General features: G+C 43.8%; 1 protein-coding gene across 12 annotated transcripts in view; it reads left to right on the top strand.

Moving 5' to 3' along the window:
• Positions 1 to 8,449: 8,449 nt before the first annotated feature.
• The window catches only part of PUM1 (pumilio RNA binding family member 1), a 109,295-nt gene continuing 103,488 nt past the window's right edge, over positions 8,450 to 14,256 (top strand). For all 12 annotated transcript variants that reach the window (XM_080922075.1, XM_080922081.1, XM_080922083.1 and 9 more), the window contains exons 1-2: positions 8,450 to 8,544; positions 13,499 to 13,872. In XM_080922075.1, the coding sequence (XP_080778201.1) occupies positions 13,510 to 13,872 (363 nt within the window). In that variant the 5' untranslated portion in view covers positions 8,450 to 8,544; positions 13,499 to 13,509. The remainder of the gene's footprint in view (positions 8,545 to 13,498; positions 13,873 to 14,256) is intronic.

Consider the following 14,256-nt stretch of genomic DNA (forward strand, 5'->3'; position numbering starts at 1 on the left):
GGCTATAGCCCAATGGCAGAATGCCTGCCTGGAATGTGAGGTCTGGGCACAGCTACTACCAGCGCTGTCAGGGAGGGCACGCAGGATAAGATTCAAAGTACTGTCTTAATTTGGGTTTCACTGTGGTGAACAGAGACCATGACCAAGGCAATTCTTAGAAGGACAACAGTTAATACAGGTCAGAGGTTCAGTCCATTACCCGAAAGGCAAGAACACAGCAGCATCTAGGTGAGAGATCTATCTCTTCATCTGAAGGCTGCTAGCAGAATGCTAGCTCCCAGGCAGCTAGGACAAAGGTATTAAAGTCTACCTCCCCCAAAGCCACACCTACTCCAACAAGGCCACACCTCCCAACAGTGCCACTCCCTGGAACAAGCATGTACAAAACCATCACAAGAACAGTAAAAAGGTGAAGAAAAAAATTAACAATATGAAAAGTAAGCAAGACTAACTTTTAAAAGGGCCAAGGAGGGACCAGAGAGATGGCTCAGAGGGTAAAGGAATTCACTTTCAAGTCCAGAGTTTGATCCTCACCCAGGTGATGGTCACAAAGAATCCACTCTTGCTGGTTGTCCTCTGATCTGTAAACCTGTGTCTTGGTGGTGGGGACACACACACACATAGGCCAAATAGAAGGAATATGAGCGCTGAAGATGTAGCTCAGTGATGGAGTGTTGGCTGGAATGCAGAAGGCCATGAAGGACAGTATACATAGCAGGACTGAGTATGAATAGTTTGAAGAACTCTTTGCTAAAACTTAAACTAGAAACTGTGGTTCATTCCTGCAATTCCAGCACTTAAAGGCTGAGGCAGAAGGATTGATACAAATTGGAGGCCAGCCTGGGATACAAAGTAAGTTTGAGGTTCACCTGGGCCATAGTGTGAGGTCCTGTCAGAAACAAGCAAGCAATGGGATCTAGGCTGCACATTCTCCTGTGCACTCAGTTCCAGTGACTTATGCCAGGAATGGAGTCTAGGACCTTACCTATTGCATGGACACCTCTGTCACTGAGCTATGCTCAGCTGTGTAGGCAGGGCTGACCTCAAAACTGTGATCCTTCTGCCTCAGCCTCCAGAGTGCTATGATTAGTCAGCCTTTCCTACCAACTCCAGTTGTCCTCAGTGCAGACAACTCTTACGGCCCGGGTGATAGCAGTGGTTCCAAGGAGATGAATGCTAGATCAGAAACATCTCCCTCCATAGAGCTCCAGGAGCCAGCATGGACCCTGACTTAACTCGTTCCTGGTTAGTCATCAGGACCTGAAGTCCTTTGGGTTCTTATGACCATCTGGAGAAACTTACAAAAGTTGTAGAGAACTTCCATGACCTGAAGGTTGAAAAGCTGGAGAAAGATGCTTTTGTTCATTAAGGACAGGCTTATTTCTTTATTTTTAGCTGCTCCCTTCTTTCCTTCCCTCCTTTCTTCCTTCCTCTCCTCCTTTCTTTTTTTCTCCCTTCTCTCCTTTCTTTCTCTCTTTCTTTCTGTTTTTTCCTTCCTTTTTTCTTTTCTTTTTCTTTTTTCTTTCTTTCTTTATTTCTTTTTTTTTTTTTTTTTGAGACAGGGTTCCTCTGTGTAGCCCTGGCTGTCCTGGAACTTGCTTTATAGTCCAGGTTGGCCTTGAACTCACAGAGACAGGACATGTGTAGTAAAGTTTCTACACTTCCTGGGAACTGGGGAACATTAAGTATAGTACCCTTCACTCCTGAAGAACTTATATTTTCCCTGGAGAGCTGGGGGAGAGATAAAGAGATTTTTTTTCTTGTAGGTGTGCTCAGGATTCTAAGGCAAAGTTTATCTCTTCCATTCTTAAAGGTTGCAGCAATCTAGAGGTGAAACTCTAAACCCAAGTCACGACTGTTCACAGCAGCTCATCCAGTAAAACCTAAATGCAACTTGTCTTAGGTCTGCATAGCCAGGACATTTTGTAGCCAAGAACTTTGTATCAGTTTCTCCTCTTTTTCTTAAAGATGTCTCCAGGATATATGTCTTTCTAGAATAGGATCATAGTTTACTCAATGCAGTGCTCCAGGATGGGGGCTGGGGACCTGAAAAATCAGAAAGCCTTTAGAGAGAACGGAAGGATAAAATTGTGTATCAAAGAAAATGATGTTACTCAAGAAGCAAGTAGACATGCTCAACATTGTTGATTATTTTTTGGGGTGGGGTTGGGGGGCTGGTTTTGAGACAGAATTTCTCTGTGTAGCTAGCTCTAGCTGTCCTGGAACTCACTTTGTAGACAGGCTGGCCTTGAACTCACAGAGATCCTCCCACATGCTGGGATTAAAAGCCTGTGCCACCGCTACCCAGCAAGTTGTATCTTGAAAATAGAGAAGAGGGCAGTCAAGATGGCTCAGCAAATAGAGGAGCTTGCTACCAGCCTGCTCTGAATGCAAAGGAGCCACATTTTAGAAGGCAGGAGGATTGCAGCAAGCTTGAGCCAGCCTGGAATAAGAAATACGTTTAAGTCCAGCCTGAGCTACATGTCTCCAACAAGAACAACAGCAGCAGCAAAACTGAAACCCAGAATGAAACAGAACATTACAGAATAGTAGGCAAGAATCACTGGGGGTGAAGAAAGCAAAAAGCTAATAAAGTGATAAGCTTGTTTGGGGATGCACAGGGCTCCATGTTGGAGAGCTTGCCCAGCACATAGGACATCCTGCATTTGATAATCAGACCCACTTATAATAGTAAATAAAACCAAGGTTCCCATTCACTTAGAAAATATACACATTCTTAAAAGGGCACTTTTAATGATATAAGGGCACAAAACAGACCAAAAAGAAACTGCCTCCAAAACAAAACCAGGAATTCAAGGCCAGCCAGGGCAGTATGAGGTTTTTAAAACATAAAACAACACACACACACACACACACACACACACACACAACAGAGAGGGCCTTTTGGGAAGCCTCATGGGTAAAGGTTCTTGTTACCAGGCCTGATGTCTTTTATTCCAGAACCCACAGGATTTTCAGGCAGCTAGGATGAGGGTCTTAAATGCCCACAGAGACACACCTACTCCAACAAGGCCAAATCTTCTAATAGTACCACTCCCTGGGCCAAGCATATACAAACCATCACATTCTACTCCCTGGCCCCCTTAGGCTTGTTCAAACAGGAGTCTATGGGGGGGGGGCACACCTAAGCATAGCATAAGGCAAAATCCATTTAGTCCAACTTCCAGAGTCCCCAGTCTGCAGCAGTCTCAACAATGTTAAAAGACTGAAGTTCAAGGTCTCTTCTGTGAGGTTCATCTAATCACTTAACTGCAATCCCCAAAGCAAGACAGAAAACCAGTTGGGCAAACTCTAAACTCTGCATGTCCATGTCTGATGTCAAAGTGGTCTTCAGATCTCCAACTCCCTTTTCATCTTTGTTGACTGCAACAAACTTCTTTCTCCTGGGTTGGTTCCACTCTCCCTTAGCAGCTTTCCTTAGCAGATAGCTCACAGCCCTGTTGTCTTGAACATCTTGGGATCTTCTAGGCAATTTCAATGTTGCAGCTTCTTGTTTCAATGTCTGGGATCTACACATGATCTTCTGGGCTCCTCCAAAGAGCTTTTCCAGCTCTGCCCTCTGTAGCACTCTAAGCTCAGCTTGATGCACTCCATTGCCACTGCTGTTCTTGGTGATCAACCCATGGTACTGGCATTTCCCATGGCCTCTCACACTGCCAAGCCTCAGCTGCTCTTCATGATCCCTTCATGCCTTCAAAACCAGTACCACCTGGGGGACACATACATATTACTAAGTACAGCTGCAGCACAAGGCACAATGGTGGCTGTCTCTGGAACACAGCTTCTTTGTGTTCTCAGAAAACACTTCCCAGAAGATCTCACCTCAATGATGTGGGTCTCTTCTTAATCGCTGCTAATTTCCAACTCCCTCTCTGCCTAAGCTTGTCTTTCTGGTACTTCTTGCTCTGTAGATTGACCTTGAATTCAGAAATCAGCATGGCTCTGTCTCTTGTAATGCTGGGAGTAAAGGCATGTACCACCATGCCTGGATCTAAATTTAGCTGCGTAGGATCTTGCCCCCAAATCCCTTAATCTGTTATCTCATAGAACATAGAATTCACTTCCATTTCACATCCTTATGCCCCTTTAATACTTGAACCATATATTTTATATTTTTTCTTTCTAAGCTTGCTGTGCTTGTTTAAAATCCTCTTCATGAGACTTAACCAGCGAACAAAGTCTATGATGGGCATTTCTGAGACTTTCTTTGTCAATGCAATTAAGCTGATTCTCTTCACCTTAGCCTCAGGCTGACTTTGCAGACCAGGACAAAAGGCAGCCACATTCTTCACCAAATACCACAAAACCAGTTTCTAGGCCACATTCTGAAATTCTCCACCGAAACTTCTTGGGTTAGGTCTGCACAGTTCAAATCATACTCAGCAACAAAGACTTCCAGAGTCCTACTGGGATAGCCCATTAAGACCCATTTAAAACATTCCACTGCTTTCCAAATTCACAATCCTGAAATCCACATTCTTCCAAACAAAAGCATGGTCAGGCTTATCACAGTCCCTGGTACTAATTTATATTTAGTTAGGGTTTTACAGCTATGAACAGACACCATAACAAGGCAAGACTTTTAAAGGACAACTATTCATTGGGGGCTGGCTTACAGGTTCAGAGGTTCAGTTCTTTATTATCAAGGTGGGAGCATGGCAGCATCCAGGCAGGCACAGTGCAGCATCTACTCCAACAAGGACATGCCTTCTAATAGTATCATTCCCTGGGCCAAACATGTATAAATCATCACATTACTCAGCCACACCCCTATCCCTTAGATAGTGTTTCTCAGTGTGACCCTGGCTATACTGGAACTCTGTAGATGAGGTTGGCCTCAAACTCACAGAGATCTACCTGCCTCGGCCTGGAATTAAAGGCATGCACGCCATACCTGACAGTTTCAATGTTTTGATAAGAGAGCTGTTAAAAAGAAGCTTTAACGGTTAAGGTATACATTATAATAAAACAAAGCAAGAGTAGAAGTTACATTGTTTACCTTAAAATATTTTCTAGCAAGGCTGATGATGCCTCACACCTGTAATTACAGTACTTGGGAGGCAGAGGCAAAAAAATGTTCAAAGCTAGTCTAGTTTGTATAGTGAGTTCCAGGCAAACCAGGGCTATATCTTGAAACCCTGTTTTAAAAACTCAGTAGACAAATAGCCCCCCCCCCCCAGTAAAACAAAAACCTAAGCAACCAAACCCCAACGAAAACAAATAAAAAGCCAATCCCAAAGAAACCACAAACCTCTAATCTTCCTCTCAGTTTTCTATAAAAAAAATCCTCACCAAGGGAGTAGTTCCAAAGGACAGGCTTCTTCAGCACCTTCCTAGACCCTGGCCCCTGGCTTAGTAATTCATTCTTTACTTCCTCCTTAGTCTTCCAATATTGTCAAACAGAGCTTTTGAAGAGTTCCTGAGGCCACCTCCCCGTCCCCAGTTTTTTACTTTTCCCACAATGGGAGGATGGCTTAGATCCAAGCCTAGGTGTGGGTGGTGGGTGTGGTTGTGGGAGAGGAGGTTAGTCTGTTGAAATCCACAAAGAAACAAAGTGCTTGTTGGATGGTAACGGTGTAGCAACGAAAACAAGGGAAGCCTTCTGAGGGAGAGTCTGCAACTAAAGTAGCGGACAAGCGTAACACAGTTGAAAATCAATGGGTATAACAAAGTTTCTTTTCAGAAAATTAGAAGACATAAAGGCTGTCTCAGAGTCTTTACAGTGTTTATAAACACGACTTATTAGTTATTATTATTATTGTTATAGAAACATTTATTAGCCAGGAATAATAGTATAGGAGGGACTGAAAATGTCTTTGGAGTCATTGTCAGCAGGTTGCCCCTGCCCACGCTTTGAAAACTGTCCTGTCCAATGAAAGCAGACACCTACTTGAAAGGACTGTTTGTCTGTCTGTCTGTCCATCTGTCTATTATCCACCCATCCATCCATCCATCCATCCATCCATCCATCCATCCATCCATCCATGTATCTATCTTTCCTTGTTGGTCTTCTTATGAAGCTTGGCTAGCCTGGAATTCTCAGTCTTCTTGCTTCTGTCTTTCAAGTGCTGGGATTATATACCCAGTTTCTAAGGTTTTCTTGAATGATCCTCACTAGAAATTTCTGCCCAGAGATGCTGAGCCATCTCCCCAGCCTATGTTCTCTGTCTTGGAGGTTTTTTTTTTTTTTTTTTTTTTTTTTTTCTTTTTTGAAACAGGATTTCTCTGTGTAGCCCTGCCTGTCCAGGACTTCTCTGTAAACCAGGCTGGCCTGGATTTCACAGTGATCCACCTGTCTCTGTCTGGGATTAAGGCATGCACCACCACACCCCATTTATGTTTTCTCATTTTGAAACAGGAATACTGGTGTCCAGTATTATTATGAAATATGATTACTATTTCATAGTCTGGCAGTTTTATTTATTTCAGTTTGGAAATTTTAAGTTAGATAATGAGTAAAAGTCTGAGGGCAGCATATGTCACCCTGGTAAACACTTGATAACAGCAGTCTCATGAGTCTGCTGGCGGCTGTGCTCTGATAGGGTTATTTTGGGGCTGGGTTTGTATCTTACGGCCTTTGAAAGTAATTTCTTTAATGAGATCAGAGATGGTTGTTGTTTACTTGGCTGGGATTGCCTCCCCTGATTGAATAGAGAGCCCTTAAGACTAATCTCTCCCGACTATGGTTAAACCTGTGTTAAAATCTCACCAAGTCAATGACCGAAGCTGAAGTTAAAACTAAGAAAATTAAACAGGACAGTTGGGGGCAGACATCTTAAGTCCCAGCACTCAGAAGGCAGAGGCAGTTGTAGCCTGGTCTACACAGAGAACAAGCTCTAGGACAGCCAGGTCTACCCAGAGAAACCCTGTCTTGAAAAACTACAAAACAAACAAACAAATAAAAAAACCAAACCAAAATCAACCAAATAGACATACAACAAAAGACACTATGGCTCTCAGGATGAAGGCATGGAGCCCAGAGTCTGGTAAGAAGCTGGAAGGTGTAACTGTGTCATATCTGCCATCTTTCTTCCTCCTGTGAGCTTTTGTACTGCGGCTGTTGAGTACTGTCCAGGGCCCTGGCCGGATGGGGCTAAATGCATTATCTTCTTGATTTCACAAAGTATTGTTAGCAGTGTGGGAAATGAAGGTTCGGTTAAGTAATTTCAGGTCTGGTTTCAAGCTGGCTTTCTGAATACAGTACGTTCTTGAGTTTGAGAATATTGAGACCTGGGGACGTAGCTCACTTGTTTGGTAGGGTGTTGCCTAGCATACCCGATGTCCCTGAGTTTGGTATCCAGCACTGCATAAACTGGGTATGACTGAACATGTCTGTAAGAACAGAAGTAGGAAGGTAATGGAGTAAGCTCAGGGGTTCAAGTAATCCTCAGCTACACAGTGAGTTTGAGGGCAGTCTGGGCTATATGATACTATGTCATAAAAAAAGAAAATTGAGGTGGTGGTGACACAGGCCTTTAATCCCAATACTTAGGAGCCAGAGGTGGGGATATCTCAGTGAGTTCTGAGGCCAGCCTGGTCTACAATGTGAGTTCCAGGACAGCCAGGTATACACAGAAAAACTCCGTCTTGAAAAATCAAAAATGGGGTGGGGGGAAGAACTAAAAAAAAAATAAAAATTGAATGGTTCTTTAAGGCAGAGGCAGGTGGATTTCAGTAGGTTAGAGACTAGCCAGGGCTACAACAAAAGACAAAGACCCTGTCACATTAAAAAACAAAACAAAACAAAAAAACAAAAACAAAAAACAAAGAAAACCAACCAACCAATCAAAATGAAATGCATGCAAACATCTCTTGTTCTCAGCTTAATTTGCTTAGTTTGCATCTTGATATTTCTCTTTCTCTCTTTCTTTCTTTTTTTTTTTTTTTTTGCATCTTAATATTTCTAAAGACCTTTGAACAAGGGTCCTGGCATTGTCACTGTGCTCCAGATCCTGCAAATTAGGTTGAGGTTCTGCCCTCCATCAGCGTGGTCTTTCTGTAGTTCTTCTCTTTTGTATGTTACACTGGGGAAACGGAGGCAGGAGGAACATGCAATAAGGCCAGGAGCCAGAAGGCTGGAAGGGGTTCGAACCCAGTTTCGGGCCGGGCTGTGGCAGGTCCTAGCACAGCTCCATGTCGGCGTTCCCTCCCCCCCCCCCCCCCCGACGGCAGGCTGTGCACTCCGTGCGCGCTCCCGCGCCTTCCACCCCGCTCCCGACGCGGCGGCGCGCGCTCGCCCCAGCGGGCGGGCACAGCGGTTGTGTGGCCTGCGAGTTTCCCCGAGTTCACGCAGGCCCTGCGGTTGGCATGGCAACCGGGCAACCTGTTCCAGAGCCGCCCGCCCGCTCCGCACACGCTGCTGCCACCGCCGGAGCCGGGGCCGGCGCCGCTCCCATGATGCACCGCGTCAGCCCAGTCCCCAGTGGGCCGCCATGTTGTCGGAGTGAAAGGTAAGGGGGAGCGAGAGCGCCGGCGAGCGAAGATCGGGGGGCCGGAATCCATCTTCATCCTACCGCTCCGCCCGTGAGTATCCGCGCCCCGGTGGCCCCAAACCGTGCTCCGAACCCCCAGCGAGCCGATGCGCCCCTCGTATTGGCGTTTGGCAGCGGTTGGCGGGGCGAGAAGGGCTTAGAGACGCCGCCGGGCCTGGCGGAGGCTCCGCGCTCGCTCCGCTTGTACGTGTTTGGGAGGCGGCAGCGAGGCCCTATTGTTATCCGCGAGGAGGGGGTGGGGAGCGGGCCGCGGCCGGGGCCCGGCCCGCAGCTGGCGGCGGCTCCGTGCCTCGGTTCGGCCTTGCTGGGAGTCCCTGGAGGTTGGTGCTGCCGTTCGACTCGGCTATTTTTTTTTTTTTTTGGTGATATTTATTTATTTATTTATTTTTGGATGGCTCTGCGAAGCCCCAGGTCCTCTCTTGTGGCCGTGGAGTGGAGATTCTGTGCTCCCGCGGGCTCCTTCGACTTCTGCTGGAGCTTCCGTGGCAGCGCCGAGGGAGGAACAATACATCGCTTTAGAAAGCAGCGGTGGGCCCGGGTCCTCGGGCGAGCCCCCACGGTGGTGGGGGAGTGGGCGATTTTGCAAGCCTTAAATGTGGAGAGGTGGCCATCAGGAAGTTTCAGATCGCTTTTTAAGCTCCTGGGTTTCTTGTGGCCTTTTGTTTCTGTGAGAGCTTGTGTGTGTGTGTGTGTGTGTTTTTCTCCCCTTGAGGCGGGGGGTGTTCTTCCTCTCTGAGCCTCCCTGTGTTGGTGTGCCTTCCTCGCCAAGGGGCTTTCAGTAGGTAGTAGGAAAAACATGTAGATACCTACACAGTGCTTCGGTTTCGGTCCTCACAAACGCGGTCGGTAAACATGGGTCATTTCTTTTACTCGTCAGTACCACTCCCACGTTAAGTGAGGAACACTCCTGTAACTTTTCTCCAGTGAAGCTCACCCCTCTTCCCAAGGTCTCCCTTCCCACATTGAAGAACTCCCACACAGATGACCAGAGACGGCTTTATCCTCACCGTAACTTTGAAGGATTGTTCGTTTCCATTGTGCAAATTATGATAACACTTAGTTACACTCGATCATTTTGCTCACCCCATTAATTACTGGGATTATTAAGATGATTTATGAGGGCTTTTGGGCTTTTCAGTTTTTAAATCCTGTTACTTCTGATGATAGAATTGTAGTTTTAGCTTTTTGTTTTGGTGTAAAAGTTACTAGTGTGGTTCTTCCTTCGAGATAAGCAGCTTCCTTTGGGGCTTTTAGTAAACACAGGAACATTTTGACCCTTCGCTCATTATAACTTTGTAAAACACTAGGGGCTGCGGGTCTTTATCTGATGGTTTGGAAATACCAGGTTCTGAACTTTTAGTACTTTGCTTTCCCACGCTTGAATTCATCTTGTCTAAGACCACAGCTTATTGAAGTTGGGGTTTGTTTAGTTTGGGTCTGTGAACCGCTTTAAGATAAATTTATGTCCACCGAAGGTTTGTTCAGTGTAAAAATAAATTTTAAACCCGAGCATCTTAGTAAAAGGAGATAGATTAAAACTAATCCTCGTTGTTTAAAGAAAACTCATTAGTGATATTTTTAAAAAAAGTAAAAACAAACTACAACATGATCTTTACACAGTTTAAAGCTAGGAAATACCTAGACTTGATATTTCATTGTATTGCTTAAAATACTTGCTTTTAAATGATATGCCATTTGCTTAAAAAAAAAATCACATTTTAAATACCACACATTACTTTAGTGAGCTTTGAGAGTTCCCCAAAAGGTACCATCAGTTTCTTGTTTTTTGGTTCTTAAGGTGACTGATTATTAGTTTTTGTTCTCTCCTTGCCAAGATGTTACAAAATTCTCTCAGACACATGTTAGTGTTTGGTGTTTGCTCACTTTTAAGTTGTCTGTCTTGCTAGGCTCTCTCTTGTTTGAGAAACTACCTTGCCTCATTAGATAAAGCAGGAAGTCAGTTCCAGATAGTCTTACAAAGGCTAATTGTTTTGTTTTAATATTTTTGTAACTGACCCCTCCCCAGTTATTTTTTAGAATGAAATTGCTTTCAGTGACAGTCTTTATTATTCATTTGTTTGCTAGTTTGCTTATTTATTGGTTTTTGAGACAGGATTTCTCTGTATAACCCTGGCTGTCCTGGAACTCACTCTGTAGACTATGCTGGCCTTGAACTCAGAGATCCGTCTAGCTTAACCTGAGTGCTGGGATTTAAAGGTGTGCACAACCACTGGCTAGCTAAACTTTTCTTAATATGAAAATTCATAGGTAGCTTTTAGCAGCTCTCTTCTGTTAGAAACTACTGCATTTACTAGTTTATGAATTCACTTGATGAGTGAGGCTAGGTTGCCTTGACTGGTGTAGGTAACTAAATTCGTGGAATCTTAAGCATGGTGATTAGAGGAAATTTAAAACTTTTATATGCCTTTCCCCCCCCCCCAAGATTTATGTATTTATTACATATAACTACACTGTAGCTGTCTTCAGACACACCAGAAGAGGGTATCAGCTCCCATTACAGATGGTTGTGAGCCACCATGTGGTTGCTGGAATTTGAACTCAGGACTTCTGGAAGAGCAGTCAATGCTCTTAACCACTGAGCCATCTCTCCAGCCCCTTATATACCTTTCAACTTATTGTTAAAAGCTATCAAAAACCAAGGTTTGGGCGAAAACTTTCTTTGGAAACTGACAGAGTGTTAGTTTGGTGGCAAAACTTGAGTTTTGCATCAGTTGGCCTGATGGAGGTTCTCTGAAGAAGCAAATGCACTATGTAGTTGAGGGACTGAGGTCCCTAGAGAACCTAGTGAGGAGGGTTAGGCTGGTGTGTACTTTGCAGAGGTTGAGAATGAAACAACTGTACTTTTCTGGGTTTGTACTTTAGCCTAGACAGCATTTTGTTCATGAGAGCTTAGAAGGCCAAAACTATTCCAGTATAGGACACTTAATTGGTGTGTGTGTGTGTGTGTGTGTGTGTGTGTGTGTGTAGGTAGGTAGGTAGGAGAGCATTGGAATTTTTGAATTACATTCGGCATTTTCAAAGCAGAGTTTTGTTTTTTTTTTTTGTATTTTTGAGAGAATTTTACTGTTCTCAATGTTTGCCTTAAAGTTACAGTATATTATCTCCCCTGACCTCAGAATATTAGCAGTTTTCCTGCTTTAGTCTCCCAGAGTGTTAGGATTACAAACTAGGTTTTGAAGAGATTGCAGTTTCCATGTGACCTCTTCTAGCTTCCTCACCTGGATTAGTTGTGAGAAGCTAGTTCTGTTGCTCCAGGTGAGAGCATGGTGGAGGCTGGAGAGATGCTCTATGCTTTTGCACTTTTGACTTGGTGATTTGCAGAGTACATGTGTTTGGTTCCCAGCACTCACATGGTTCACAATCCTGGCTCCTGTTTTAGAGGCTCTTATGCCTCTGGCCTTCTCTGACACGAGAAGTACATGATACACATACAGGTAAAATAAATACAAAAGAAAACTAAATATCTCAAAAATAGGTTTCTCATTTGTTTTGAACAGTGTTGCTAACTTTGGAAGTTCTCTAGTTGCAGACCAACTACCCTAATTGGTAACCAGTTTACTTTATTCATACAAATGTAATTATTTGATTTTATGGAACTTAACTAGCAATGGTTCCTAGTAACATTTGATTTCTTTGTTGGATTTTCAGAGTTTAGTGTACTGCAGATACAGGGATGATGGTTTAGATCTTTAATCCCATACTTCAGACAGGCAGATCTTAGTGAGTTCAAGGCCAGCCTACTCTACATAGCAAGTTGTAGGCCATCCAGGACTGCATGATGAGACCAAAACAGTGATGAGATCTCTGCTCCTAGCTGGATGGCCATGGGCTCCTCCTAACTCTTGTACTGTTTTACTTGTAAAACAGGGCTAATAGTGCTTCCCTTTCAGTGTCTCTGTGATGAGATAATGTTTGCCATGTATTTGCTACCCTCTGACTGTGAGACAGATCTGGTTTTTACAGTGAGGGTTAGTACCAGCAAAGTGAGTTGGGTTTGTCTTGTCCTGTTTCTAAGAGTTAATAACAAGCATGAGAGCATTGTATTTGCAAATTATTGTTAAAAGTCTTGTTTTTTTTCCTCCATGTTATAAAAACACAGCTGATCTTGGTATTGTTCCACAAGCGTGTTAGACATTTTAAAGGATCCTTTTAAGTTATAGAGTCAAAGCCATATAGGCTTTTGTTTGGTTAGTGACGTGTTTGTTACAGCTGTAAATTCTTTTAAAGCTAATTAGGGCATGGGGGGGTGTCTATGGGATTGAATCTGCTGGGGCTGGGGTGGAGTCCAGGGGATTGAATGTAGGGTCTGTTCAGGCCAGGCCGTCACTCCATTGAGCTACACCTCCAGCCTGTAAACTTGAGTTTACTTTCAAAAGTTCCTGGTCACAGTCCTGTTGATGCATGTCTGTAATCCCAGAAGTAGGATCAGTAGTTCTTGGCCAGCTTTGGCTACCTTTTAATTTCAAAGCCAGCCGGGGTTACATGAAATCTCACCTCAGGAAAAAAAAAGCTGTTTATTTTTATGTACAGTTGACTTAAGGAAAAAGTCAATTGAGTAGGGAAGCTATTGATTAAATTCTGATTCCATATTGCTACTTTGCTTGTTTACTTTTTAAAATTTATGTGGTTCTAGGGCTCCAACTTATGTCCTAGCACATTAGGCAAGTTCCTTGTCTTTCTATGATTACTTTTTAGTAAAGCTCTGGTCACAGTAGTGAACCCTCATCTCAGCACTTGTTGGAGTACCTGCTGCTGTTTACCTTTATTTCTGTACACACAAGCCCAGCAGCTTCAAAGGAGGTTTAGTTCAGAAAGCGGTTACAAGACACTTGACTTCTTGGTAGAAACAGTTTTACAGTATTGACTTGCAGAAGAGAGGGAATTGTTTAGCATTTTGTACTGGAGTATATGGAGTTGTTTTTAAAAATGAAAGCATTAAACATCTGTTAACTGTTTGTTCTCAGGTGTTGGTGGAATGAGCGTTGCATGTGTCTTGAAGAGAAAAGCAGTGCTTTGGCAGGACTCTTTCAGCCCCCACCTGAAACATCACCCTCAAGAACCAGCTAATCCCAACATGCCTGTTGTTTTGACATCTGGAACAGGGTCCCAAGCGCAGCCACAGCCAGCTGCTAATCAGGCTCTTGCAGCTGGGACACACTCCAGCCCTGTCCCAGGATCCATAGGAGTTGCAGGCCGCTCCCAGGACGACGCCATGGTGGACTACTTCTTTCAGAGGCAGCATGGTGAGCAGCTTGGGGGAGGAGGAAGTGGTGGAGGCGGCTATAATACTAGCAAACATCGATGGCCTACAGGGGATAACATTCATGCAGAACACCAGGTAAAAAAAGTTCCCTATTTCAGCTTTGAAACTCTTCTAATCACTGTCTGCTTAGGCTTTCTGCTTTCAGTGACTGTCTTGAAACTCTTCAATTGCTTATTTAGTTTGTTGTAAACAAGAGTCATTTGTTTTAAAGAATGGTTGGTTATTGTAATTGCCATTGGCTTATTTACCATTCTGGTGTTATATAGTAAATTCAGTAAAGAAATCTCAAGAGTGTTTTAATGTTCACAATGTATTTCTAGGAATATCTTTAACAGAATATTTTTGACCTTTGACATGCTCTTAAGAACTGTTTGGGTTTACAGGACAATGTAAAGCAAAGCTTTTATGTTCTGCTCGGGAGACTTATCTTTATATCCTGTTATTTGGAAGCAATAAGAA

Source organism: Micromys minutus (genome assembly GCF_963924665.1).
Source record: "Micromys minutus genome assembly, chromosome: 9".
In the NCBI taxonomy this organism is placed as follows: domain Eukaryota; kingdom Metazoa; phylum Chordata; class Mammalia; order Rodentia; family Muridae; genus Micromys; species Micromys minutus.